General features: G+C 36.4%; 1 protein-coding gene across 1 annotated transcript in view; it reads left to right on the top strand.

Annotated features, from left to right (window-relative positions):
• Positions 1-14,818, top strand: part of LOC144600611 (U3 small nucleolar RNA-associated protein 14 homolog A) — a 30,143-nt gene that overhangs the window by 6,270 nt on the left and 9,055 nt on the right. Inside the window, exons 5-11 of the mRNA XM_078412403.1 lie at positions 417-562; positions 1,853-2,008; positions 3,876-3,995; positions 5,241-5,335; positions 8,610-8,733; positions 11,885-11,962; positions 13,327-14,190. Of these exons, the coding sequence (XP_078268529.1) occupies positions 417-562; positions 1,853-2,008; positions 3,876-3,995; positions 5,241-5,335; positions 8,610-8,733; positions 11,885-11,962; positions 13,327-14,190 (1,583 nt within the window). The remainder of the gene's footprint in view (positions 1-416; positions 563-1,852; positions 2,009-3,875; positions 3,996-5,240; positions 5,336-8,609; positions 8,734-11,884; positions 11,963-13,326; positions 14,191-14,818) is intronic.

The following is a 14,818-nucleotide window of genomic DNA, read 5'->3' as shown; positions in this document are numbered from 1 at the left end:
TTACTGAGAAATGTAACCTGAATCAAGAAAATGCCAAATCATGCACAGGAAATTAAGGAAGTGTAAGCTTATTAGACAATAAAACAAAAACAAAACTTTTAATGTTTTTTTTGTTTACTCAACATTTAAAAATCAGGGAATAAGATTCTGTGGAGTCACAACAGACTGTAGATGCTGAAATCTTGTGCAGAAAGAGAAATACTGAGGAATTCAATGGACATACCTTGTCTTGAATATATTGAAGAAGGGTCTCGACCCGAAACGTCGCCCATTCCTTCTCTCCAGAGATGCTGCTTGTCCCGCTGAGTTACTCCAGCATTTTGTGTCTATCGAGGAATTCATTGGGTCAGGTTGCACCTATGGAGGGAAACGGACAGATGAAGATTTTTAATTAATCCCCTCCCAACACTTTCTAGGCACGGATGAGAAGATTCAGCTATCGGATTTGGTGGGAAGCATCCAACCTTCGTCTTCTTTAAACAACCTGAAAAAACAGCTCACAAAGTTTGAGAAAGCAAGCAAGACGCTTGATTTACCCCTCAACAAGCAACAAAGTGAAAAGGTGAATTAATTTAGGGCACCAATAGATGTATTTATTGTATTATAAATGTATTAGCTGAATTGTTACGAGTTTTGTACTTTTGAGTCAAGTGGAGTGATTGTCAGTGGAGCAGAAGTGATCATAAAGTTTAGATTATCTGAAGAAAAGGTACCGAGCAATCCAGAGTAAAACAAAATAGATTATTTATTTGGAGATGAGTTGGTTTAAGTGGATTGAAAACAGGTTAGGTCAAGGTAAACGAGAATCAAAAGTTGGGTAAAACTAAATGAATCCAAAGTACTACAGATGTGGGAAATCTGAAATAAAAACAGAATGTTCCTGGAGTACGTGGGAGGTCAGACGGGTACTGTGGAGAGCGAAAATTAACGCAGAAGTATATTAATACTTTTGGTGGGAATACAAAAGAGAGAGAATAGACTATAAATAATACAATTCTAAAGTGGGTGCAGGATTAGAGACTTGGATGTATATTATTGCAAATATTTGAAAGTGGCCAGACCAGAGGAGAACAGTGTGAGACAGCCATATGGGGTTGTCAACTTTCCAGGAGGCAAAGTGCATTTTTTTAAAAAAAGTGATTACAATGAACCTTTGAAACACTGTATGACCACAGTTTAATTACTGAATACAGGTCTGGACAGCACAATTTAAAGGATAGACACAAAAAACTGGAGTAACTCAGCGGGTTAGACAGCGAGATGCTGTCTGGCCTGCTGAGTTGCACCAGTTTTTTAATGTCTATCTTCGGTTTAAGCTAGCATCTGCAGTTCTTTCCTACACAATTTAAAGAATGACATGTAGGCTATGGTGAGGTTGCAAAAATGTTTATTCGACTGGATTTGTAGTAATTAGTTAAACGGAGAAGCTGGGTATGTTTTCCTTGGAGCAGAGAAGTTGAGATTTTATTTGGTAGATGTGTTCAAAGTTATGAAGAACTTGTATAATGTAAACACAGCAAAACTATTTGCATTGATAGAAACATGGGAAAATAGCCACAAAATGGAACCATCTGGATTGTTTTTCCAAATACTAGAAATGAGTTTGATGTGAGAAATGGCATCCTTCTGTTGTATGTACTTCGATCATTTCGAGTCAAAACCAGTCCTTGGGCTTTGTAAGCAATGAGACTGAATGTAGCCAGATGTAGAGCCCATTATTCCAGCATATAGTGACTATAGAAATGTTATGCATCCTGATAGGACTTGAATCGATGGAGTTTGATGCCAATTTGCCATTAATGGGACATTATTTCAGCAATTTATCATAAAAATTGGATGCTCCTCTTAACAGATTCAAAGGACGTTGGCATACGAGAAAACGACAAAGGAGATTACAAAGTGGGATCGTGTTGTGTTGCAGAACCGGAAAGCAGAGCAGCTCACTTTTCCACTAAACCAGGAACCACTTACTGTCAAACCAATGGAGGAAATGATAGCTGGTTGGAAGGTATAGTTTGACTCATGGTCCATAGAGGATACATAGTGGGGTATAGTTTATATTGCATCTATCGGTCAAAAGTGAAACTTCCCACATCCACTTTGTCCCCTAATGTTAATTCGGATGCTACAGCTAGTTTTAATGGCTTGGGTAAAAGAGCAAAAGGTCAGCCAGTTTAGTTTATTCTTTGTGACCTTCTTTATTGTTCCTGTTGCCCTAAATGTGTTGAGGTTACATAAAAACAGGATTTCATCTGTCTGTGATGCCCATTTCTTGTGAAATGGCATTGATACTATCAATGGCCAAAGCTTGTCACTGCAGAATCATCAAACATTGTGGTACGTAGAGGATACAAGGGTTACGGAAGATCTAACATGGAAATCTGACTTTACCTAAGTTCTTCCATAACTTAAAGTATTTTTCAAGATAGTAAGATTAATTACAGAAGTGCAAGCATGTTCAGGGGTTATGGAATAAGGATGGCAGCTAGTTATTTCAAAAGACAACAGACTTTCAAAAGACATCTGCTTACACATGATCTTTCTGCAGTAATTGAACAACATCTCATTACGACGCAAATGCCTGTTCACAGCAGAGGTCACAGCAAAGAAATTAGCTTTGGAAGCAAAAGGCAATCGCTTTTGACACTAAAATGCCTTATCAAACAATATAATATCCATTGATACTTTAAAGCCTTGAAACTAGGCTTTGGATGTGTGATATATTTTTTCGGTACCATTTTAACTACACAGGGAAAGGTAATAAATAAATGTTCATGTTAATCCACCCTCATTGAAATTCCTCATTTCTGACTTACAGAAAAATCAGTTTATGGACAGTTCTCGGGAACATAATCGTTATGTAACCTTAAGTCTGCCTCTCCTTTGGATGTGGCTAGATACTTAGCCAAATGTGAAATTTCTGAATGAGCCATTATATAAGGGTCAATAAAGCGGGAATGGTTATCTACCTTTCAACAGATAATAACAACATAAAATGATGAGAAATTATTCTCTTGATGAACAAATGATATACGTTAAAGAAATGCTCAATGTATTTTTAACAATTCTATGCATTCTGTAATTTTTTTAACGTGGATTCTATTCCATTAAAGAGGCAAATGTTTAAGATAACCCAACATTTCTGGTTATAAGCTTCTGAATGAGCCATTATATAAGGGTCACTAAAGCTGGAATGGTTATGTACCTTTCCTAAATCCAACCAAGTATTCAATAGCATAATAACATAGTAATGACGCTTTATTCCAATCCTGTTCTCTTGCTCATTATCCTATTGGTTATAATTCTTTGTAACCACCTATTCATTTATCTTTAAATAATATTTCAACCTTTCAACGCAGTCTGGCAAGTAATTCGTATTTCTAATTGTTGTCAATTTAAATACACTTCACTCAATTCTCTGTTAATCTATTTAATGATCTTAAATGATTTTTTGTTGTTATTATCTGTTGAAACAGTCATCATTGTTTACCTGAACGTAATAATAATTTTGAAGACATTGTAGTCGATAAATGCCCACGGCACTCGAAGCTCTTACAAATTTTCATTAACCGTGTCACAATTTGGGTTTCTCTCTTAAATTTTTATAATATTCCCTTAATTTCTACATCTGATGTATTTGTGCATATAGTGAATAAGCTACAGATTGCTCTATGAAATAGTACCCCTATATTTTTCCAATTTATTCACTGTTTTTGCTTCTATGTTTTGCTATTTGTTCTCTATTTAATATTCAATTAGTGATCTGCTTAAGCCTGTTTTACATCAGGAACATAAGTCGCTGCCAAAGGTAGAGGGGAATTTTTAAAAATAACCTCCAAGATGATTTGTCTTTCATTTTATTGTCTATATTCCAGGCTCGGACACCTTTGGAAGAGGAAATTTTTAACTTGCTTCACAAAAACAAGCAGCCAGTAACTCTGCCTGTCATGACAGCTCGAGAACATGCTTCCCGGCGAGCTATGTGTCTGGAGGAGGTATCTTTCATGCTTTATAGTTAACAGTAGTTCCTCTGTAGATGTTTTATCATTTAAATGCTGTTGTTGCACCACTGGATGACGTAGATAGGTCTTATCTTTGAGAGTATTCTTTGCTTGAATGTTTGTCGTATGCTTCCATTTTATTCAATTCTGCCCTACATGCTCACCTCTGCCCTACATGCTCACCTATATCATGTTCTTTATGGAGACTTTATGATTTGAACTTGCATTGTTTTCTGCATGGATAGTTCCTGTTGTTCTGACACAAATTTACCTTCAATTTCCTTTCTACTTTTGCCAAATCACATCTCAGTTTATTAAATTGGTCTTACTGCAACTGAAAATGTTACTTCTGTTTTATGTTTGCCCATTTCCAGTACTTGGTAATTCTAATTAAGGTATGATCATAGCCATCAAACTGTTCTTCCACTAATGCTCCTTCAGTTTGCCGAGTTTCTGTTCTTAAGAGTCCAGAAATGATTCTCTTGGTTAACAAATGACATACAGGTTAAAGAAATGCTCAATGTATTTTTAACAATTCTATGCATTCTGTAATTTTTTTAACGTGGATTCTATTCCATTAAAGAGGCAAATGTTTAAGATAACCCAACATTTCTGGTTATAAGCTTTGCAGACAAGACAGAGAAGGGCCATAAAATAGGAAAAGACAAATGGTGAAACTTCCCTATTACTACTCTTGTATTTTTGGACTTCTTGCGTTTGCGTACGTATTTGGTCTATTTGCTTCCTCGGACACTCAGACTCCATGGTATAATCACAATCACAGTAATACTTTGTTAGCCAAGTATGGTTTGCAACATACGAGGAACTTCATTTGCCATACAGTCATAACAATAAAAAGCAACAGGACACACAAAATGAAGGCCCTTCTTTGTCCTTTGACCAATATGGCCTCCTCCCCACTCCAATGTCCAAAGAAGGGTTCCGACCCAAAACATCACCTATTCATATTCTCCAGGGGTGGGTGCTGCCTGACCCACTAAGTTATTCTAGCACTTTCTAGCACTAAATCGGCAACTGCAGTTCCTTGTATCTACACGTGGCTTTATTTTATACTGGAATCTGGAACTAAAACAAAGTGCTGCAGGTCATTGCCTATGGAGGTGAAAGAGATTGGTTAGATGGGACAGCACTTGGATCTTGCATTTTGAACATGAATTATTGCCGTAATAGACCCACAAAAGACATAGACTCTGAATATACCTTTTTGTTTTACTTTAGGCACAAGAGCGCCGAGCTGAGCTGCAGAAGGCAAGAGCTCTTCAGTCATATTATGAGGCTAGAGCAAAAAGAGCAAAGAAAATCAAGAGCAAAAAGTAAGAGTTGCCTTTTGAGTATTAGTTTATCAATTGTGAAGATCTTTTTGATAATGGGCCCGATTTATATTACAGCTCTGCGTGTTTTCATTTTTTTTGCATCCATCATCTTTAATTTTGCTTAATTTTCTGCAAGTGTAGAATGACAATTTTAAGATTTCTATGAACCACTCATTATCTGCAAGAACAAGACTCCTTAGTTTTAATCATTCAAATTGTGGGACAGAGGTTAATTTATAGTAATTGACAATTCTCAATAAAAAGATTCGAAGAGTGTTGATTACGAGACTTCTTGTGGTGAGTCTGATAGGCGGACTATGAAAGTAACCTAAGCCTAATGAGTTAAACTCTTTGCACATAACAGAGCAATGTAACTTAACCATTATATTCTGGAAATCTGTAGCTTGTGTATCCCCTAATCTTGTTTTGCATATTAATGATGTGCATTGGACATATCCATTAATATCTATGCGTAGAAAGGAACTGTAGATGCTGATATGTACCGAAGATAGACACAAAGTGTTAGAGTAATTCATCGGGTCACACAGAGATGCTGCCTGACCTGCTGAGTTACTCCAGCACTTTGTGTCTATCTTCATTAATATCTTCTTCAGACTCGATGGGTGATGTTCAGACTCGATCGGTGATGTTTCTGGTTGGAGCCCTTCAGGGCTGATAATGCAAGCACTCGTAGAACGTGACAACATAATATTACATTAGAAGATGCGTGAGTTCAGGTGGAATAATCTGTGATGGTTCGGTTACCTCAAGTTTCACTGAACTACGTTCAGGGATGACAAGTTTACTGTATAAGAAGATAGCGAGTATACTTGAAACTTACAAAGTTCTTGGAAGGATTCAAAGGGTGCTCTCCTGAAGGGTCTAGTATCAGGGTCCAGAGTCTCAATAGACAATAGACAATAGGTGCAGGAGTAGGCCATTTGGCCCTTCGAGCCAGCACCGCCATTCAATGTGATCATGGCTGATCATTCTCAATCAGTACCCCGTTCCTGCTTTCTCCCCATACCCCCTGACTCCGCTATCCTTAAGAGCTCTATCTAGCTCTTGAATGTATTCAGAGAATTGGCCTCCACTGCCCTCTGAGGCAGAGAATTCCACAGATTCACAACTCTCTGACTAAAAAAGTTTCTCCTCATTTCTGTTCTAAATGGCCTACCCCTTATTCTTAAACTGTGGCCCCTGGTTCTGGACTCCCCCAACATTGGGAACATGTTTCCTGCCTCTAACATGTCCAACCCCTTAATAATCTTATACGTTTCGATAAGATCCCCTCTCATCCTTCTAAATTCCAGTGTATACAAACCTAGTCGCTCCAGTCTTTCAACATATGACAGTCCCGCCATTCCGGGAATTAACCTAATAAACCTATGCTGCACGCCCTCAATAGTCTCAGAATAAAGGGTTGGCCAATAAAAGTTTGGAAACAGCCAAATGACTTAGCCCTGCTCTAATTCCTTGGGTTCATATTAAGGTTAAGGTGGTAAGCAGATGAATGGGAATATCCTCTGGCTGTAATGAGAAAACTGCAGCCCATGGTTAGGCCAGAGCCTTAGGTGGGAAGTGTGCTCGCTGGTTGCCCATAATGGGTTAAGGCTGGAACTAAAAATCCTCTGTTCAGGTGGGAAGGGTATATCTGGATTTAAAGATACAACCCATTCCTCCTCCTTTGAAACCCATTTCATTGACCAGAGAGAGCACCTCATAAGGTAGCATGTACTTCTGTTTAATATATCGAGACTTAGTAAATGCAAGACACAGAACGAGACAGAATATTTTATTGATTTGATCAATAGTGGAAGAAGATGGAGATGAAAAAAAGTTTCCTGTTGCATAGAAACATCTCTCAGAAGGTAGTAAATTTTTGGATTTCTCTGCTCAAGGTTTCTCTTGAGATATATTTATGGTAGAGATAGATAACAATTTAAAAGATCAAAGAATTAAGAGTTATTGCGAACCGTCATTAAATCATTCCTAATTCTCAATCCATCACAGACTTTCTCGTTCTCTTTGCCCTTTGCCATTCCCCATTCTTTTTGTAGCCTTAAACTAGATGTATATTTTACTTTTCCTAATGTTGCTACTCTCCTTATAGACCAACATTTACCTCTCCTTATTTACCTTTCTAACATTTGTTGAGCTTGCAGTTTGACTTTCAGTGACTTGTACACAAGGACATCTACATTCTTATTCAATCATTCTCTATTAAAAAAATGCTTTGCTTTTTTGCTTTGTGCACCAAAGGAGATAACATGCCACTTTTTCCATATTACATTGCATTCACCATGTTCTTGTCCACTCACTCAGTCTGTACTCTCTTGAAAACTTTTTTTATATCATTCTCGCTATTTGCATTCTCACCCAGTTTTACATCATTTCATAAACCTGGAAATATGACATTGAGTCCTCTTGGTTAAATCCTTGGTGTAGTTTGTGAATTTTCAGTGCACACACTGATCATTGAAGCACGCCATTAGTCACGGCTTGACAGCTTAAGAAAGATCTGTTTATTTGCACCCTTTGCTTTCTCTACAATAACTAATTCTCTGTCAATGTCAATATATTACTCAGTACCAGCTTGTTGTTTTTCAGTGGCATGTATTCCTGCTTTAAGTAATCATGATGTGTCACAAAGTGACTAGTGCATAGCCCTCACCTTAGTTGTGGACAGATGGATGGGAGCTAGTTAACTGCTCTGTCTGACAAATAAGGCTTTTGATTATTTTTTTTTAGAACTCCAAGTGAAATCTGGGAAATAATGCCGGCTCTTTGGAGGCTTTGGGCCAGTTTATAATGAAATGTCAAGTGGGCCAAGCTTTGTAGATTATTTTGTACCATGAGCCTAAAGAATTGGAAATAATAGGAGGGAAAAAGCGAAGCAGAGATCAACTAAATTTGATGTGCATGAATAAGCTAATGAGCACAACTGAAGTACATTGTTAAAACTGACATTAAAGGTAATAGGATCCATTGAAGAATTTGGTTGAAAAAAGATTAAATGATCAGCCAAATATAATTAGAAAAAATTGAGATTCATCAGATATTGAAACATAACCAGAATTTGTACCTTTCACTGACACAATTAAAATGTTAGTAAAGGAAATTTGTAACTAGATTACATTGTGATTTGTGTACATATCTGGCTAATTTAATATTATGTTTATTGTAATTTTTGTTTAAATTAAGATTTTTACATGCCTATTTAGTCCAGCTGTTTGTAGGGTATTTACTAACAGGTAAATATTTAAATCTGCAGGTTTCATAAAATTGTAAAAAAGGTGAAGCACAAGGAGATTTTGAAGAAGTTTGAAGAACTAAGGAAGACTAACCCTACAGCAGCTCTTGAAGAACTGAAGAAAATGGAACAAATGCGAATGGAGGTGGAAAATCATATGCAATTTAACTTTTATTATACATACAGTCTACACACTTGCATTACGGCCATTATTTGGTTATTACATTTAAACACCAAAGGTGCTTGATATTTTAATAATCAAAACCAACTTAAATTGGCACAATTGGGAGTGGAACATTAAAGGGAAGAGAGATCCACCATTCATCCTGACAGCTCTTTACTTGGCACGATCTTATGCGCCACAATTTTTATTCGTTCATTTAGACACTGGGCTTATAGGGTCTTTTTATTTGTCAAATTTGGTAAAGTATTTAGCCTTGACAATACATTACATTTTGACTTTATGAATGTTAAATTTAACAATTGTTCTAACACTTTTTATAAAGTCTTTCATGGAGCGTGGGTGTCGCTGGCAAGGCCAACATATATTGCCTATCCCTAAGCGCCCATGAAATGAGTTGAGCCATTTCAGATGACTCTTAAAGGTCAATCACATTGTTTTGTGTTTGAGTCACCTACAGGCCAAGCCAGGTAAAGGCATTGGGTTTCCTTCCTGTGAGGATATTGGTGAACCACATTTATTCTTAAAACAACCCTTTGCTGATTTTACTCTATTACTTTCATAATATTTAATGTCTCTATTAACTGTAGTGGGATTTGAACTCTTGTCTCCAAATCATTACTTTAGGTTCTGGGTTAATCTACTTGCATCACCACAATGCCAAAATGCGTCATGATCTGTGTATGTTACTGTATGTCATTTCTAGGCTTTGTTGCCATGGCATTAAATCAGCCATAAATAGTCCAGTGAGACCATATTTAGATTGTTTTTCCTCCTTGATCTCAATGCAGCCATTAATGTTATTTTACTCCACCCGATTCCATATGAAGTCCCACTCGTTAGCACTACAATTTGAGACCACTACAAACATGCCGACTGTTGCCTCCAGCAGCAGCCCCGCCACTGAGGTCAACATGTCCTGCTTCCTGAATCAGGGTATTGAATACAGGAGTTTGAACGTTATGTTATAATTAATCATAATCTTATGTTGTTCTATGTTAAATTTTGTTTGTTCATTTTTTTATAAAATGCATTGGGTTATCTTACTCAGTTAAAGGTAGACAAGTTGCCATGCATTTACTTTTCATGCATTTCTCCTTTTCACTGGGGATATTTCAGCCTTGCTTCTTCTTAATTGTTCCATGCTGGCAGAGTGGCTGTTCAACAGATATTTATTTTTAGATGAGCTACAGTTTATTCAATGTAACATGAGCCATTGCCCAGAATTTTATTCAGTTATCTACTGCCTTCTCAAGAAAAGTTTTGACTTAATCTTGTATAGTTCACTTGGTGGGAATTTGCTGATGGAGAAGTGACTGGTCCATCATCCATGTCCCAGCTGTTGAATATCTGGCGTTCCACATTGTCTAAAAGACCATACAAATGGATAATGGTTTTTTTTGTTTTAAATAAACACAATGTTTAAAGAAACTCAAAACATGTTTTTAATCATCTAAATTGAATTGTACTGTGTTTCTCACAGCCCTTGATTAAACATTTTTTTGTCTTAAGGAAAGACTGCCAAAATTCACAATGATGAAAAATACATTGAAAAGCTTTTTGTTGGAAAAGGGCAGGCAATTCCCAAAAAATGACAAATTGTCCATTGTTGTCATAAGTGTATTAACAGCGAATGAAATATAGCCTTTGTTAACAAAGGTTATTCCACTGAGCCTCTATTTTCAATTCTTTAAGTCAGAAAATTGTGAGTTGATGGCAAAGGGAATTTTGTTGTTCTGCTGGTTATCTTTCTCATGTAAAATTTCAAATGTTCCCGAAGGGTGAAATGATTTTCCACTTGCAGCGATTATATAAAAAATAATGTGTATGAATAGATTTACTCAATGTAGTCATTTTGTAATTGACATGCCAGACCATAAACCCATTTGGCTGTATGTCTTTATTACTTTTCTATCATCTGGTTGTATATACACCATTGTATATTTTCTATCATATGCAAGGAAAACTCTTAAGAAGTTTTCCTTGTATACAAAGTTTTTAATCAGACAATATTGAACCTAACAAAATGAAAAATAGTGTTTGGAACTTCAGATTAGTGGCTAAATGATCCTATCTAAAATGGAGGCATTGTTTGCTGTTAAAAGACAAAGATGTTGTCATTGCTTGTGAGAGGTGGGCATAATAAATGAGGCAGGGAAAGATATAAAGGAGAACAGAAGGAATAGCAAGTGGCAATGGAATAAGTAGAAATCAAATTTCAAATCCATAGTCTGGTTCAGAGTATATTAAAATCAATTGCTCTGCAAGGATTCATAGTGTCTTGCACAATATCAGTAAACTGATTTTTATATGAAATGATTGACCTAGCTTTTTTGGAGTGTCCTCAATAATCTACGGACAGCTATAAACGTTGCTTCCTGCTCAATAAAATCCAGGTCTTTATGGGTATAGATAGTATTTTGTAGGTATTCCATACATCAATTATAACATCAAAGAGCTTTCAATTTTAGTGTATTTAACCAAAAGCTGTATAAAGAGAACAAATATTGCAGGCAGCAATCTCTGGTTGTACCTATAATTGACAAGCCAATAGATTGCTTGTACGTACAGACACCAGTTGTTTGTGGTCTTGTGTAGTTTTAACTATTTGTGTTGACGTGCGTACGTCTGCTTGCCACTGACGTCATTCAGTGATGCCTGTTGTTATTGATACAGTAACTGTTTTTGTTTACTTTAAAAAATGATGATAAACTGGATGGTGTAAGTGGATGAAACGGGACTGGTGTGATATCCATTAACCTGCTGATGAAGACTTCAGTTTTAGAACCATAATCTGTTGGTCTCTGTGTACATCTAATTGACTGAATTACCTTAAGGATGGAGATTATTTGCATCATTATTTCATCGCTGAGGTTTGGAGATTACGTAGCAGGTTATGGATCTCTTTGGATATTATCATACAGATTTTTAACTGAGCACTAGAGTGCATAGCACAAGTAATTTCAGAATCAGGAAATCAATGGGATTGTAATATGATTGTGTATTAGATGATGAAAAATGAACAACAATTATGCTTGGTCTTATTTTGCAATCAAGTTAAGTTAGTTGCAAAGATGATTGAATACAAGAGATAATATTTTTTTCTCGTTGTTAGGAAAGAATGTCACTTCGGCACCAAAATAGTGGAAAATGGGCCAAATCTAAAGTCATCATGGCAAAATATGATATGGAGGTAAGATTTTCTGCTGGATCTCCCAGTTGCTAACAAACCATTTTAACTGCTCTTCTCATTTCCATACTGATCTTGCTGTCCAAGGCCACCTCCATTGCCAGAGTGAGGCCACACGCGAACTGGAGGAACAACATCTCACATTCCTCTTGGGTGGCTGACAGCCCAATGGCATGAACATTGAATTCTCCAATTTTAGATAAATACATAACCTCTTCTCCCTTCCACTCCAGATAGCATCCCCTGTGCCTCACCTAGATTCAAATCTATTTCTCCGCTTCCAACTACATTATTTCCTCTATCTTAACAATTTGCAACTCTGCACTCCTTTTGTTTCACACCTTTTGTCTTTTTATCTCTGCCCTTTCCCCCACAATCCGCCAATCAAAAAAAACCTCTTCACCTGTATCAAATTATTACCTGCCAGGCCTTCTCCTATTCCTCTCTTTCCAGCTTTCTCCTTACCTCCCCTCCCTTGCAATAAGTCTGAAGAAGGCTCCCGAACCAAAACGTCAACTATCCATGTTCTCCTGAAATGCTGCCAGATGCGCTGCTTTACTCCAGCACTCTGTCTTTTGCAAACGACTATCTGCAGTTCCTTGTTTCTAGCCTGAAATCTTTCTTTGTGTTGGGCCTGATTCTAGCCATTGGAGACTTTTCCTTTTGAGTCTTAGGGACTAGTTTTTATCATTGTATTTGTGCCTTGTGGGAAGCACAAAGCTGATTCAATTATGTGGACACGTATGTGACTATTGAAGGAGGTGGAAGGCTGTTGTTCTTTTGTCTCCAGTAAAATGCATTTCACTCCATAGAAACGCTCTTATTTTCTGAGACAAAAAGTTCCAGCCTTCCATTAAAACCATTGTAACTGCTCTGAAAGTGTAAGATTACATCAAATGATTTAATTTAGGAAATATTTTAACTTTATGAGAGGAAGTGTGTTGTATAAGTTTTCAATAGTCTTTTCCTATAACTTCTTTGTTCCTTTGACTGTTTCCTAAATAATAAGCATTTTCTAATATATGACACACAATTAATTCTAGTTGTCCATAATTGAATAATAACTTTTTCCACACCAAATGAGTGATGTCAGAAGTTCAAGATACATATTTACATTGAAAATGAAGAGTGATATTTGTTGTGCTAAGATGTCTCTCGCAAATGTAATGAACAGTTTCTTCTAGGAAATACAAATGTTTTTGTGCATGATATTGTAAAGGAAACAATCCTAATTTATCAATTACTTAGTTGTTGAATAAATTATTGGCATTTGATTGCATTTGTTGGCTAATTAATTTTGCAATAATCTGCAGAAATTCTGTTTATTTAATTTGATCTGCTAATGTTTAATGTTATCTTCCCCTTAGGCTCGTAATGCAATTCAGGTGCAGTTAGAAAAAAGTAAACTACTCAAGACAAAAGTGGTCCCTCAGTCAGAGAGTGAGGATGAAATGGAAGCTGAGGTGGACAAGGATGACATTGTTCCAGATTTTGTGAATGATGTTCAGATGAGCACTGCAGCTAACCCTTGGATGTTGGGAAAACTGAGTACTGATCCAAAGAATTTTGAAGCTGAGAAACCGGAGGTAGTTTCTGCTGTGAAGTTGGATGACAGTGAAGAATCAGACGAAGGGGAGAAACCATCAGAAAATGAGATGTTACTGCAGGAATTCGATGAACGACGGAAAATCCGTACAAAACGTGAAGGTGCACAGACTGTTAATGTGGGTGAAATAATGCATGCAGATAACGTTAACAATAACAAAGAACAGCAAACCATTGTGCCTATTGACCAGGACAAAAAAGAGGAGCATCTCGATGATGACGTTTGTGAGTTTAATCATATTTTTAAGACATTGGTTAAGAATAAATCACAGCCTTTGTCAACCAAGCCGAAGAAAAATCAAAGAAAAAATAAGAAATTGAGAACTGAGAGCAGCAAGGAGGACGCACAGATACCGGCAAAGGAAGAAGAACCAATACTAAATGAGCAGTTGGAGCACAAAAAGACTGTTGAAGAACTTGAGGCTTTGGGTCGTGATGAAAGACATGAACTTAATGAGGCATCAGCCTTGAATACACCACAGATCATTAATGATGAAGTTAATTCAGAAAATAAACCAGAAACTACAACTAAAGTAAAAAAAGACCATATCAATCCAAAAAATGTGTTGATGCTTGCATCAAAAACCATTAAAGTGCCTTTAGTTCCAACAGCAATAGAGGAGGAGGTAACTTAATTATTAATGGCTTTTATAGAAAATAATTTACTGACTAATTGGTTATTGCGTGAGGTAAATAGAATCTCTGGTTGTTGTTTATAATTAGAGTAAATGTTAACAAAAGCTAAATCCTTCGCAACTTTTTTTAATCCTCATTATCTAGTTTAAAGCTTTCCTCAAGAACAAAAATGATCCTGAAGCACAATTAAAGGTTTCACTACAATTCTGAAAATTCAGATTTCCTTTGGGGTTTGGAAAACATATAGCTGAATAAATTCTGTGGGTTATGTTATTTTCAAATTTAGGAAACTGGTTTATCATGACATAGTTAGTGCCTTAGTAACCTATTGCTGCAACTGGAAGATTAATTCATTTGAAACCAAACTGTTTTGGAATAATTGCTTTTGACAATCATTTCAAAACTTCAGTTGAATTAATGTTGTATTAAACTGATCCAACTCTGATTATTTTTAATTAGAATTAAGAAAATTGAAATTGAATTCTTGAATATGTCACTGCTTATGGTAGTTATACTATTTACTTTGTCCACTGCAATGATATGTTCAAGAGTAAAGTTCGGACTAAGGAGATAGACCATGGTCGTCCCATGAGTTGGTATTGCAGTTAAAACTGTTTT

This window comes from Rhinoraja longicauda, chromosome 15 (genome assembly GCF_053455715.1).
Source record: "Rhinoraja longicauda isolate Sanriku21f chromosome 15, sRhiLon1.1, whole genome shotgun sequence".
In the NCBI taxonomy this organism is placed as follows: Eukaryota; Metazoa; Chordata; class Chondrichthyes; order Rajiformes; family Arhynchobatidae; genus Rhinoraja; species Rhinoraja longicauda.
The sequence above is the reverse complement of the archived record's forward strand: the minus strand, read 5'-3'. Positions and strand labels throughout refer to the sequence as shown.